Raw genomic sequence first — 14,852 nt, 5'->3', positions numbered from 1 at the left:
AACCCTGGCGCCGATCTCATCAAGCCTGGTGCTCCTGATGATTGAGATGCGCCCACGGTTGTGCTCTTCTCTAAGCGTCACTACAAAGTCTGGGATCAACGGTGGAGCACTAGTAGTAGGCGCCGTCAGCTCCTGAGATGCGCCCGATGTCATCGAAGGTGTAGGTACTAGCAATGATCATAGAATCTGTTGTACTTCCGGGTGCATTAGGGCATCTGGCATCAGCGTTGGCATTGATATTAGCGCACAAGTGTTGTGTCATACACAACTACTGTAACAGGAGTCATCAGAAGATGACATATCCCCACGCCCCCACATGTTTGAAAGGACAAATAATCTGAGAGTTACTCATTGTTTTTTTAGACTAAGTTTGAATTGTTTCCATGGAATTCATGAAAATTATAAATGCCATATATCTGTAACCAGCAAAGTCACAATGTCATATATCTGCCAAAATCTGTTGAAAGATCTCGTATGAAATGGTTTTGGAGTTGTGCTCTGGGAACAAAGCCCACTCCTTAATTATGAGACTCACTCCGAAACATTTCCATGGAAACCAAGAAAATAATAAATCACAAAAACCTGTACATAGCAAAAGGCACCACTTTAGGTTCTGATAGATATATCTACAAAGTTTTGCAGAAAAATATTGAACGGTTTTTGAGTTCTGCTCCGGAAACGAAGCCCACCCCACCATAAAACTAACACCAAAATGTTCCATGGAAAAACAAAATAAATATAAATGCCAAAAATCTGTAAATAGCAAAAGGCACAACCATAGGCTGAGATTTCTATATCTATCAAGTTTGGTCTAAAAATATTGAGCGGTTTCAACAGTTCTTGCATCTTCTGTTATGCTCCGGAAACAAAATGATTATGGACGGACAGACAGACGAGGCATCAACTTCATTCCCCCGCATAACATATCGGGGGGATAAAAATGAAACACAAAAAAAACTTAGATACAGCAGAAGAAATATCAAAAGAAACCAATCCGCCGGCAAACAAAACCGATCCACATAAAGTTACGGAGGCAACATCGAAAATAGGGGACACACGACCGTGTATTCTACGAGGTAGCCAACATGTGTACGATAGCGAATTTATACACTATAAATGACACAAAGATTGAAAAATATTACCTACCCAAACACCAAGAACTTATAAAAGGAATCAGTGTAAAAGCGTAGTAAATCAAACTTCATTAGCTGAAAAAAGGTAGCAACTCAAACATGTCCAGACCAGACAACGCTTGAAGTAAAAGTGAATTTCTCGTTGAGTCTGCATGCATGTGCATTGGGGAGATCCAGATACTTCCGTATCATTACAGTTGTTGATTGTGAGGTAGCCATTCAAGATTGAATAGCCATTCAGCTCTGTCAGATCTCCTACTAAGCGAAGCTTGAGGTAATATGCTATAGACCTATGTTAAGGTAAGTAAAATATTATATAATAATATAATTAGCCTACATTCCCATGACAGTTGAAGTATCTTGAACCAATGTGACGTCAAAGAGTGAATGGTGTTTTCTACACTATTTCACCTATATTAGCACAGTACACCATCTTGGAAAGAAGAGTCCAAGGTCTACCACATGAACACCACTGTGCTACAAGACAGATCACATTCCACCCTGACAAGTCGAACACTGCTACGTGTGAAATTTGTAATGTTTACGTACCAGGCTATAACATCAGCCCGAGGGTGGACTGCCATGGATGTAATACTGGACTGGGTGGAGAAGCTCCGGACTGACTCTGTGAATCGCGGGTCCCACATCTTGATATCACCACCAGCACTGATGGAGACAGCAATGATCACAATGGGGCATGCAGTTCAAAACAGTGTAACAGATGACAAGCAAAGTGCTGATATGTTCTCCACATCAACCTTTCACAGAGAGCTTAACATATGCTTTATAGTTTCATACTCTTTGGCATATCCCACAAAACAATCATAGCAAACAGACAATCTTAGGTCTAAGATGTAGAGTAGGAGTAAATATTACCTTTGATCCATGAGCGCTTTGTAGCATTATACATATTTTTTACAACTTAGTACCTATAAATATCTTGATAGCTCTATACAGCGTCACAGCTGCATTAATCTTGTTAGCGTTAGATGTCTTGATAACTTTATACACCTTGTCAGCTTTATTTTTCTTCACCTCTTTTATGCCTTGAATGCTTGATATCTTTATGAACATATTTTCCAATCAATGTGAATGGTTGAATTTCTGATGGTAGGCCATGATACTAAATTAACTTGTTCTTAGGCATATCTGTAATTTTGTGGAGACTGGCATGATTCCACGAATGTGACAGCAGTGGAAGAAGTGTTGATAGGTAACAGATTCTTCCAGTCTACTAGCTTCCTACCTGGCACTGATTATCTTTCCTTCTGATCCCTTCTGTAGGTGTACATTCACCACCCAGCCAGTGTGTTCCTTCAGAGTCATCACACGACTGTAAGCAGGAAGGAAGTGTGTTACTACCATGCTGTAGCTACACTGTTATCCATCTACTCAAATGGTTGTAAAAAATTACTTCCTGTGTATAAAACGACAAAGGGAAACTGTTCAGAAATAGCACAATTCCTCTGCTTCATTAAAGAATTAGCCAGGACAAACATAACATTACTCACTTACATTTGACTTATATTGAACTTATATTTGATTGACAGATAACAGTATGTCTAAACTCACCATTCTGTTGGAGCAAGTCTCCTGTCAAAGAGACGAACAGTGCCATCCCCACAGCCAGCAATCAGCAATGATCTGCCCATTGAGTCACACGCCAGGCTCGTTACACAACTGTCTGCACTGGTTGGAATATCCTGCAAAACATCATGGATATGTAGTGAAATACCCACCAAATCTTGTAGGGTGTTGACCAACCCAGAAATCACCACTGAGAAGTATTTAAGAAAGTATGTAATGTTTCACAGCAGCAATCTAAAAAAACTCAAGCATCAGTGTGACTAGGCCGAACACACCATCGGAAATGCTGATATCCCTTACAAATTTAAAGGTCACATATACTCTAATAGGGTACAAATGCAAAATCAGTTAATGACATCGTCATAAATGAAACCCCGACATTAAAACTGCTCATTTCGATCTTTAATTACCTTAGTTACCTTTTTGTCAACAGTGCACAATTCTCAACCGCAAACGAAATTTCAACCAATCAGAGCGGCGCATCTCCGTGACATAATAGTGTCATCTACATTTCAGGGGTTAAACTATTTCGTTTACAGGTTTGTACAAACCTGAAATCGCGAAAGCTGCTGAGAAAAATGAAAGCTATATGTTCTCACAATCTACTATCATTTAGTTTTGTCTCCTGCTTTGCCTAGTTTTCGAGTTACAACCCTTGTTTTCATAGACGATTCCGTCAAAATCACTTGGTGTCTCTAGGTTGTAATCCGTGTCAGGTGGTATAAACCTACACGTTATTTGTCATTATTCACTTGATGCTCAGTTAATGAATTTATAACAGGTATAATTAGTGGTAACGCCACTTACATTACCCGAAAAAGGCTCCCATTTGGCACTTCTTTTGTCTGGATCGATCAAAGGATTAACTGATAACACGCTGTTTGATTAATTAGTTTTATGGGGATTTAAATGTGGGATTTGTCAAAAGGTAGTGTTTATGTATGTACATTTACTAATCTACACTGAATACACTCTGTCGTGTCTGTGTCTATGTAAAACAACACCCTTCTTTCAAAGCATTAACCGCCAATACATTGATTGATTGCTCATTATTGGCTACCTATATAACTTGAATAAAGAATGACGCACATTATGCAATTAGTTGCCAGGTGTGCTATCTTGGGTAACCAATGAAACTATACAGCAATGTGAAAAACCTGAAAAGATACATCATGTTTTCATATATTAGACTGTTAAAAGACACATCACTTGGGAAATCTGCAGATGAATTATATATCACTAGTTTTTGTGGATATTGATGGATACACTCCTCGAAGAAGGTAATAGCCTGACATTGCTCCTATAACTTTAATTTTAATATTTGCATTTTTGTTTTTAATAAGTAGCTTTCAACAGAATCATTGTTTTCGTCGTTAAGCGTAATGATGCAGACGACATACACTAGGGCATGCATGCAAATTATATATGATTCATAAAGGATAACTATGAAATGTCTACATATTACATTCCTGTTATACATTCACAGATCGCTTCTTTTTATTAAGTTCCAAAATGCATGCAAGTATGATTATAAAGTAATTAGGATTATGAGACCAAGGAGTGAACGTTACAAACCAAGTAAATTTAGCAAGTGAAGAAATTTATCGCGCAGTATTTTCACTTCGACCCCGACCTCGCTTAGGTTATGTTACAGGTTGTGTCATGCAAACTCCTTTTGGTAATGATTCAAATACATATTTATGTAGTTTTGATTTTCTAACTTGATGAGAATAGACCATACATAATCTCATTAATTCAAAAATGGATTTGACTTCACGATTTTCAAAAATGGCGGAGCCCTGTCTTGGGATGAATGCTATGAAAGTTTATTTTCACCGACTTACAAAGGGACAATTACTTTCTACTGGTAGTAAAATATGTATTTTATTGATGTACAATGTGATTTTACATGACATTGCTTATAACATAACAATTTCACTCTTGGAAGTGAGGTGGATGTCAATATAACATTGCTTGCAATGTCACCTTGACCCGCACCTTGCTTCCTTGGAAGAAGTCCTTATGTTAAAAGTTGTGTCATGCAAAATCCTTTTGGCCATGATTCAAATGCATATTTAACTACCAGTAAAAAGTAGTTTTAACTTGATGAGAACAAATCATAATCTCAATAATTCTAACAGACTTTAGCCCATGACGATTTTCACGATTTTCAAAAATGGTAGTAAAATATGTATTTTATTGATGGACATTAGGATTTTACATGACATTGCTTATAACATAACAATTTCACTCTTGGAATCAGTCAATATAAGGGGTCGATATAATATTACTAATGATAATATTGTCATTTCGACCACAACCTCGTTTCCGAGGAAGAAAGCGATATATCCATGCAAAATCCTTTTGGTCAGCAATGTGTAGGAAGCAGTCTTGATTTTATAAACTCGATGAAACTTGAACTCCATTTTCTATCTTGGAAGCGTGGTTGGGGGCGAACCATCCGATTTAGTATATACCACAGGCTTCCACAAAGCTCACTTCACACACACTAACAACCAATTTAAGCACAAACTATGGAGTCTGGTGGAAATCTGTGCATAGTGACACCATCACCCGACCCCAAGGAACAATTGACGGCAACACAACAATTCAACATGTCTTTGGTGACGTCGAGAAATCAGCAAAATGATGAGCTTCCTACACATTTTCTATACATTTAACGGGAAATCGTTCCTTCTATAACGTCACTGTAGGGTTCTGGCGACAGAGTTACGTAACCTGTCTGCGGTTTCGTTTGCGGGCAAGAGAGAAGCAGACGGCTTTTTAGCAACTTTTAAGCGCTTGGTATTAATTAATCACAAATTTGTTGGTTAAAAATAAATGGTGTTTCGTTTATGACTAACCAAAAGTCTTTCAGTGATAAAAAGAGTACCAAAAAATTGAGTTTACTAGTCCTTTAAGGGCAGTGGGGACCATTTCGCCCTGGTATCCCTGAGGGATGACCAAGTGATGGTTTGGGTCAGCTGAAGAAATAGAGAGACTTGAAAGCCTGTACCTGCAACTTCATCTCCTTCTGCGTGTCCCACAGGCGAATGATTCTGACATCACCTGAAGCCAGCAGCATCCCGGAGTCCTGCTCCCACTCACAAACCAACCCTGAACCTGTTCACAGAGAGAAGGGTCATCATGGCATCATGATTCCTCAACGCCACAATCTGGGCTCAGTGTCTACTTCTACAACAGTCAGAGTATATAAGACAGACAGGAACGTATGGGAACAGAAGGATGGGACAGGACAGCACGGGATGAGGAAAGGAGGGATGGCACAGGACGGGAATGATTAGGATTGGCGATTTGAACAGTAGTTTATTAAGTGCCTCAGACAGATGTCAGAGGTAAACCTCAAGTTATCTTTGTCTTAGATGGTTACCACTTTGGTGAATTACTAGCCATATAACAGACATGAGGCTGATGAGCCTAGAAATAACCCCACTCAAGACAGACAGACAGACAAAGAATTACAGGGACTTGCCTCTAGATAATGGCAGCATATCAGATAGTGCCTGAAAAGCTGTCACCAGTTCCTTCCCTTTGCCATCATCAACCATATACTTCCGCCAGATTCTTACTGCACCATCATCTGTAATATAATACATAATTTACAAATATTACACAGGGAGGAAAGTGGTGATCTAAACTACCAACACTGCTTTCATTAAACAGTTCCATGATGACAGGACCTGGCAGGCATTACCTGATCCACACATAAGCAGTGCTTTGTCGTGAGCGTTGATGTAGTCCATGGCGGTGATGCGGGTGGACTTGGGATTGTTGTTGATGATGTAGCTAAGTCTTGTGCCTTGCTCCCAGTTCCAGATGCTGAAATACAATACACACATTCAGCTAATCTTGCCAAGCAGTTACGCTCCAGATACTCTGCAGGGTAAATCACCACTGTCCTCCTGACCATAACAAGTTGCTGGGGACCAAAGGGGTGACAAAGTGAGTAAGGGACCATGAACATATTGTCTCACACCACACTTGTAATGAATAATGGAGTCTTGAGCAATACAATCGTCTGAGCTGAAGGAACAACCAGTTGCATGTGGGAGCAATGACATGGAATCAGCCAGGATCCTTTTACAAAACTCCATCCTACTTGTACAGCTATCATAAGTCCATGTACAGGAGATTCCTTCATCTTAGCACAAGACGGCCTTTTGGCCCCTGGTCACATACGCTTGAAAAAAAAAAAGATTCTCATTCTATTCAAGTTCGAGACATGCAATCTGAGCTGGTGTTTGTCCATGTAAACGAGAATTTGGTGTGTGAGAGATCTGACTTACCTGACACCAGATTCCTTGTCTGCCACTGCCAAGTGAGGCTTGTAAGGATGGAACTTGACCACTGATGGAGGGTACTGGTTACGGTTCACAAAGATCTGGTCATCAAGACGACTGAATCCTGGATATGTAAATCACCTTGTTGTCATTTGTAAAGGATACATTCGTAATACCGTGGTTGATAAGGTAACTGTCAAGATTTGTGTATTCGCTGTTCATCATATTCAAGGGCCCACTTAAATCTTAAATGCTGATAACACATATACAGTAGACTGACTTGCTAATTTATGAAATCCGTATCACAGAGGAATAGTAAACTTTGTCAAGCACTGAAACAGAAACAAAATAACACATTAATGTGACTACAGCATGAAAATATAGTGAGTGAAGCATGACCAAGGTGATATCAAGGGACTAACCTGCTCTGTTCTGGTCTTCACGGGCATCTCTGCGGACATGAGAGTTACGCAGAAAACAGTACTCTCGCCGATGATGTGGCTCACTCTCTGGGTCATTCATCTCTCTCATTCTGTGAACTGGCTGCGCAAAATGTCGAAAACTCCACTGGAAGAACTCAGTGGAAACAGGGCCGATGTTCCGTTGACTGGATGCACTGGAGGTTGTAATGCTGGGCACCTCCTCGTCCTTCTCCTCAATCTATAGCATCATAGTATACATTACATCATACATGTGTAACTAGGTGTGCAGTGGCAAAAAAACTGTATTGCCATATATAGCAGTGATGGTATCTGTACATATATTGGACGTGATGACACCAAACTGAATGCAGACAGTTGAAAATTTTAACTATAAATTGCATAACTTCATTGATAGGCATTTCATATGTTGTAATAATGTAGGAAAACCAAGTTCTCTGGATAGTCAACTCCTTTATTGCTATGAGTACAAGGTTTTAGTGTAGGTACTAACACTGTTATCAAGCAATTGATAAATTGTATAAATGTAACATATATATTGTCATTGTGAGATGGCTAAGTTTAAACATCAGGATTTGCACATAAAAATTTGACTGTAAATATAACTCAGCATGATGGGTCACTGTGGGGTAACCTAGTTGTTAAAGCATTGGCTTGTCATGCCAAAGATCCAGGTTCAATTCCAAGTATGGGTACAATATGTGAAACCCAAGTTCTGGTCTCCCCCGCTGTGATATTACGGGAATATTGCTAAAAGCGGCGTAAAACATACTCACTCAAGATATTACACCATATGAATAATTACATATCTAGTAACACTTCCCACCTTTGTACATCATACAGTAAACTTCCTGGATCTCGAACTCGTGAATGCCGAATCTCCTACGTATCGAACTTAACCTCTGGTCCCAACCTCCTCGTATATATTTATCATTATTTTTGTATTTATATCTCAAAGTTCGAGACACACATACACATGATATCTTGAACCTGAAAATTAGTCCCCAAATTGCCAAATCATATAAATATTGCATCTCGATCTCGAACTGTACTCACTATAACAAACATTTTGCAGACATGTTTAATGCATTGTCATTGAACAGCACTTACATGGTTAAATAAGGTGAGGATAAGTTAAACTGAGTTCACCATGTCACTGCTACTTTGTGTTGACAATCATCTTTGAACAGTTACCTAACCAGCTTCATCTGCCACGCATGGGTACATCAAAAGACAGACCACTATACATACAGATTACGTAAACTGCCAAATGTCAGTTATCTTGAGACATTGCCTTATGTCCAATCTGAACAATTTGTCATTGTGTGAAAACTGACAGACTTTCAGTCTTGAATCACACGATATCGCAATCCTATCTTGACGGTCACTTGGAGTTCGAGGTTCAGGGAGTTTACTGTATTGACATCCTTGTCTTAAGTTGTCAACACATGTGACTCACTGGTGTGGGACCTTTATCGAATATCTTCCTGTGTCGGGAGAACTGCATGGAGTATGGTTGGTGAGGAGGCTGGGAGCTCTGCCCAGACCCTCGAACTGGGGTAACAAGAACGTTGGAGCGTGCTGGGGACTGGTTGTCTCTGTTACGAACTTCATCAACACTGTTTACCATGTCCGAATTTTGGGGAGGTGTCCTGCATCAGACAACAGCAGCGATAAACAATGGTTATGTTGGGTTTAGTGCTTTTCAACAAGAAGTTAGTTGGATCAGCACTTCTTAAGGGAATATGTTGGGTTTAGATCCTCTATAAAAGTCAGCCATGATGACTTCCACATGGACAATTGGACAATGTTAAATCAATGATATTCTCTGGCATCAATATGATGTTACCTGTTATCTCTGTTTTTAATCACTGAGAATGAGTAACACACTCTTTCAAATGTTTTCAGAAGCAGTAATATCATGGGGTCCAAGTGTTCTAGTGTGAAGGAACCACAAATAGATTATGTTTTAAATGACGTCTGAACTGAATTCCACAGATAAGGTTATTAACAGACAAATCTGGGATCCAAACCATGACCAGAACATAACTGCAACATCATACATACCCAAGCACCATGTTAGCAGGTGGCTTATTTGAAGGACTACAAGGAGCAGAGTGAGACATCTGACTGTTCTGAATCATCATCTTTGGTTTGGCACTCAGTGAAGCCTGACAGGACAAAACAAGCATGTTAACATTCTCCAAATCACAGCACTTTTTTGTACATACAGTTCAATGTCAATTTTTCAAATGCAAACAATTTTCATTTTCAATAAAGAAAGTCCTTCTGGGGAGGAAAAAGGATTAAAATGTCCACAATAAAATACCTATAACAATATTTCAATAAAATATGTTACAAAACAAAAACCTTGCTTTTGTCTTTTCAGGCCACCCTTACAGGGCCCCACAGAGCCCCCTACAGCCAAGAGCAGTAACGAATTGGACAAAATGTGGGGAGGTGGGCGGCTGTACCCCAAGGAAGACTTTCTTCGAAGATTTCATAACCTGTACAGGTTTATATGATTCTTTTGCAGAAGAAGTCATCCTTGGGGTACATATACGACAGACTCCCAAAGACTGCAAGTCAGGTGAGGGATTCTGCCTGGCTAACATATACCAACGGTCAGTTGAAGTGACAGCCAAGGCTGAGAGCTGATAGGAACAGAAAACATACTTACCAAATCACCTGACCACTGATATCAATCAGGTAGAGGCGTGGCAAGGAGGGGTAAAAGGAGCCAAGCTTATATGCTATTGGCCAATGACGGACCACCTAACCATCAAATGGAGAGGAATGTATGGGCCAAGTTCAAAATATTCCAATTTTAATCCAAAACCAGTGAAGCGTGGCACAAGGAGGAAAACAGTGACTAAATGGCATAACAATGCTAGAGCCAGGCAAAAAACAGTGAAAAAAACCCCATCACCAATATAATACCACCTATGACAAAACTTGGGAAATTTCTCCATAATCTGCCACCAGGAAGTAAAACCAGCCGTGACCCTGAAAGCTCATTCAGTTAAGAGTCATGACTCTGACCACTGTGGAGAACTGTCTGGCCAAACCGAGCAGTGCTTGTCCAGGTGGTAATGACAGATGAATGTACCCAGTTGGTTCCAAATAGCTGCTGAGCAGATCTCTATGGACAGTGCCGCGGCATAGGGCTTTGACGTAGCCACTGCCCTAACTGACTGAAACTTATACCAACGGCAGATGGCAGAGACAAGTCACCTAGATATGGTCTGCTTGTTCGCCAGAAGACCAGCCTTACCAATACCACCGCCAAAACAGCAGAACAGATGCTTATCTTTCCTGATGGAAGCAGTCCATTTGATATGAGCCTTGAGATCATAAAAGAGAGGACTGGACATCCAATCAAGAATGACTGACAAGTCCCAGTGGGGACTGATCTGCTGGACTGTCAGACGGATTCTGTCTACTCCTTGTGAGGAGCCAGCCCCTCCGGCAGGTGGACAGAAGGCAGTTATTGCCATGTAGTAGCCCCTGATAGTAGACACGACAAAGGCGGTTTCTAACCAAGACTGTAAGCACTTAGTCACCCCAAACACCAGCATTACAACTACAGTTGAAGCAAAAGGATCGAGAATCCCTCTGCCGACACAGACAGGCAGGTGGGGTACACCGAAGTGTCAGGCCGTGTCTAGTTATATTGTACTGTGGAGCGTTTCAAGTCTGGGGGTCATCTCAAAATGTTTACATTTCTTAAAAAAATCTTTCATTCTCGCAATGACACAAGGGCCTGTGTGCAACAGTTCAAATCTTAATGGTGCATCAACAACATCACTAGGAGGTGAAGGTGCCTGTGAGGGGGAGGGAAGAGCTGGTGAAGGGATAGTAGATCTCACACCATTTGCCCTTTTTTCATAGAGGCTCCTGTGGCCAAATGTTCCGCTTCACCCCCAACCATCCTGCCTGAAGCAAATGACTTTTAAAACATCATGTCTGCGCGATGGGACTTGACAGTTCTCGGGGAAAATGCCTAACAAATGGCACAACTCTGCTGATAGTGCGATTCCTCAGTGAGGAGTGACTGAGTGAGTTTAGTTTTATGCCACACTTAGCAATATTCCAGCTATATGGCGGCGGTCTGTAAATAATCGAGTCTGGACCAGGCAATCCAGTGAGCATCTATCTGCACAATTGGGAATCCATGACATGCGTCAACCAAGCCAGCGAGTCTGACCACTTGATCCCATTAGTTGCCTCTTACGACAAGCACAGTCGCCTTTTATGGCAAGCATTGGTTCTACCCTGGGACCTTCACAGGTCTCCTCAGCGAGGCATCGTAAATACACAAGGTGGTGATCCTGCGGCAGCTAGGTCGCACTAAAGGCAACACAAGCCTTGAACTGCAAGAAAACAGAACCATGCTATTACTAATAGCAAAGGCTGTTTAAACAATATGGAATATGCACACAGCACAGATAAAATATAATGCCTGTGTGAAAAGAAACAAACCATACATACAATACATGTATTCGACTCTTTCTCACTCATTTTCTCACTATGTATGGCCAAGATCGCTTCAATGGGCCATGCATGACCGATCCATGAAACAACAGCATGAAAAGTGAGGTACCAGGTAAGCAGCCAGTTAACGCTCTTGGCTGTAGGGGTGGATCATACAAGCTAAAAACAAGCTTTTTTGTTTTGTAAAATATTTTACTAAAATATTGTTACAATTGTCATAATGGACATTTTAATGCCTATGTGTACCCCAAGGATGGACTTCCTCTGAAAAAGAATAATGCGTTGTGGTGACATTCCTTAAAAGACACACAAGTATGTCAAAGCTGAGCAGCCTTGCCACATTTTCTCATAGGTGTGTGTGATTACAAAAATAGAAGGTCAGGCAACCACTGTACATACAAATAATTTATCAATTTGTGAACATGGATCCACACGAAAGTGTTTGTAGTAAGATCACGACCTGACTGACCCTGAGCCTGACGGAGTTGACAATCTTCTTGGCCATATCAGCCACCTCTGTGTGGGGGTCCATGGCCAGCAGGAGCAGTGAGCGCCACACACACATGTGCACGTTCTTGAAGGCCAGGCCACTGAGAGAGGATGATGAAGAGTCTCTGCGTAGACCGTCATGGCTGCCAGCACTTTCTATGCTGGTGGAGCTACTGCTGGCGTAATTCTGTACAGGTGTCATGGAGGTGGGAGTGGCTACAACATCACGAGGGGACATGGTCTAACTTCTGGGGGTTGTGGATGATGGCAACATTATTTATATATTATCACATTGTGACATGTAAATGAAGCGCAGAAATTGTGTCATTGCATTTATTTATAGCTAAAATATAATGCTAAGATAACTTATAACTTTTGATAAGATCATCTTCCATACTTTAAGTCATTACAACATTACCTATAAACATATTGCAAACCAAAAGTCATTGTGTTCTGTAATCTGATTGAAATGAAGATTGTAAATGAAGCGCAGAAATTGTGTCATTGCATTTATTTATAGCTAAAATATAATGCTAAGATAACTTATAACTTTTGATAAGATCATCTTCCATACTTTAAGTCATTACAACATTACCTATAAACATATTGCAAACCAAAAGTCATTGTGTTCTGTAATCTGATTGAAAATCGGTTGAAAAAAAATATGATCAAATGGTATTTGATTCCACAGAAACTGCGAGACTGTTCGCTGTGTATTGACATGTAGAAACATTGCAAACAATTGTTTTGTTGTGTCATCAACAGTGGTGACGTCATTCAAATCATATTGTGACGCTAAGTTAGAATGACATCACAAACGAACAACTCAAGATGCTGCCATGTGATCCAGCTCAAATGGTCAGCTGATGACACTTCACTGCTGTACTCGTACTCGATGTAAACGAGCACAGACAGTAAAACCCTGTGGTTTACCTTTTTGTTTACAATGTAAACCATGGTTTACCTTTTTGTTTACAATGTCGATAACCATCATGTGTTGGACACTTTCCGGGTGTTATTGAGTATATGAATCAACTTTGAAACCCTGACAAATTTATCTTGTCAACTTCACACATATACATCATTTGTATTCTACAAAAATACCTTCCCTGCAATGTTCCATCAATTCTTGTTTAAATATTTTTGCTGCTGGACTTAACACAATTTGCAGTTGAAAGATAGCTTATGCAAGCAAAGTGATTTGCAGAGGAAAAGGTTCCTTTAGTGCAAGTGGGAGAAATTTCTTACAGGATAGCATGCCCTTCAGGCTACCGCGAGAAGCACTGCGCCGGATGCCAGCTGCACTCAAAGGTGAGAGCAAGCCATCTGGAATACAAGGTGGAGGTCATATGGAACCTTGAGGTGAAGGCCATTAAGCAGTAAGGTTAAGGAGAGTGCTGACTGTAAATGATCTTTACTAACACGCACATACCAAAGACAGTACCTATATTTAGTTCAGTTCGAAGACATACCAAGTTTGAACATTTATGAGAATATCATTAACATTAACAATGTTTCAGAAATAATGCACATGGCAATAGTATTACAGTTGCCCAACATTGATTTGTGTAAGGCAAGTGCAGTGTAAATATTATTCCAAATACACAATTTCATTTGGATACTCGTTGGTTATTCTATAGAGTCGGCATATAGACAATGCCTAATATTCCACTTATGAGTGAAATGTTTACTGTAAGCATCACCTATGGACAATTTGATTTAGTGTGCTTATGTCAAAGTATAAGATTCATTGTGTCATAGAAGACTTAAATTTACCATGATAATTAGTGCTATCCACGAATCAAGGTTATCTACAAAATTAGGTTATGGTTCTGTAATTGGTCATAACACAAAAAAACATACGTGAAAAAGGTGCTGTTGTACACTTCAATTATGAATTATGTTAAAAAAAACCATCCAGCGTTTATGTACTTCCTGTCACAAACATCCTGCGTCTGGTTATATAAGTGAAACCCTACAACACTAACATCAAGGCTAATGATGTCCAAGTACTGGTCACTGTTACAGACATGCTATCCCCTCCCCTCAAACAGAGCATCAGCTGGTTACTACATGCTTACAGTGTGTAATGGTGGCAGGTTTCTGGAGGGGTTAGAGATGGGAATGTAGACACTCAGCTCAAAAGATAAAGAATCTTGATGCATAGACTTCAGCCAAACTGATAGGGTGTGATAACTCACAAGTCTAAGATACTTGTGATCACATTAAACATCAAAGTGTTATTTTAACTTTTATCAATATCCAAAATATACACAGATTTGGATTGTTTAGTTACTACATCCAAATTCTGGTTGCTACATAGACACAAAAATATATACTACTTTCAAGACACATTACTTGAGCTTTGAAAGATGTATTTATGATGAATTTTAACCAAAATGGAGAAT

General features: G+C 40.0%; 1 protein-coding gene across 1 annotated transcript in view; it reads right to left on the bottom strand.

Annotated features, from left to right (window-relative positions):
* LOC137285171 (regulatory-associated protein of mTOR-like) overlaps window positions 1-14,852 on the bottom strand; it is a 57,152-nt gene that overhangs the window by 17,327 nt on the left and 24,973 nt on the right. The window contains exons 19-30 of the mRNA XM_067817410.1: window positions 13,693-13,770; window positions 12,425-12,660; window positions 9,529-9,632; window positions 8,921-9,113; window positions 7,444-7,681; window positions 7,028-7,145; window positions 6,436-6,560; window positions 6,214-6,321; window positions 5,737-5,843; window positions 2,706-2,836; window positions 2,380-2,466; window positions 1,683-1,799 (exon numbers count right to left, since the gene is read on the bottom strand). Coding sequence (XP_067673511.1) covers window positions 1,683-1,799; window positions 2,380-2,466; window positions 2,706-2,836; window positions 5,737-5,843; window positions 6,214-6,321; window positions 6,436-6,560; window positions 7,028-7,145; window positions 7,444-7,681; window positions 8,921-9,113; window positions 9,529-9,632; window positions 12,425-12,660; window positions 13,693-13,770 — 1,642 coding nt within the window. The remainder of the gene's footprint in view (window positions 1-1,682; window positions 1,800-2,379; window positions 2,467-2,705; window positions 2,837-5,736; window positions 5,844-6,213; window positions 6,322-6,435; window positions 6,561-7,027; window positions 7,146-7,443; window positions 7,682-8,920; window positions 9,114-9,528; window positions 9,633-12,424; window positions 12,661-13,692; window positions 13,771-14,852) is intronic.

Source organism: Haliotis asinina, chromosome 5, assembly GCF_037392515.1.
Source record: "Haliotis asinina isolate JCU_RB_2024 chromosome 5, JCU_Hal_asi_v2, whole genome shotgun sequence".
Lineage (NCBI taxonomy): Eukaryota > Metazoa > Mollusca > Gastropoda > Lepetellida > Haliotidae > Haliotis > Haliotis asinina.
Note: the sequence above shows the minus strand (reverse complement) of the source record. Positions and strands in the feature narration are given on the sequence as shown.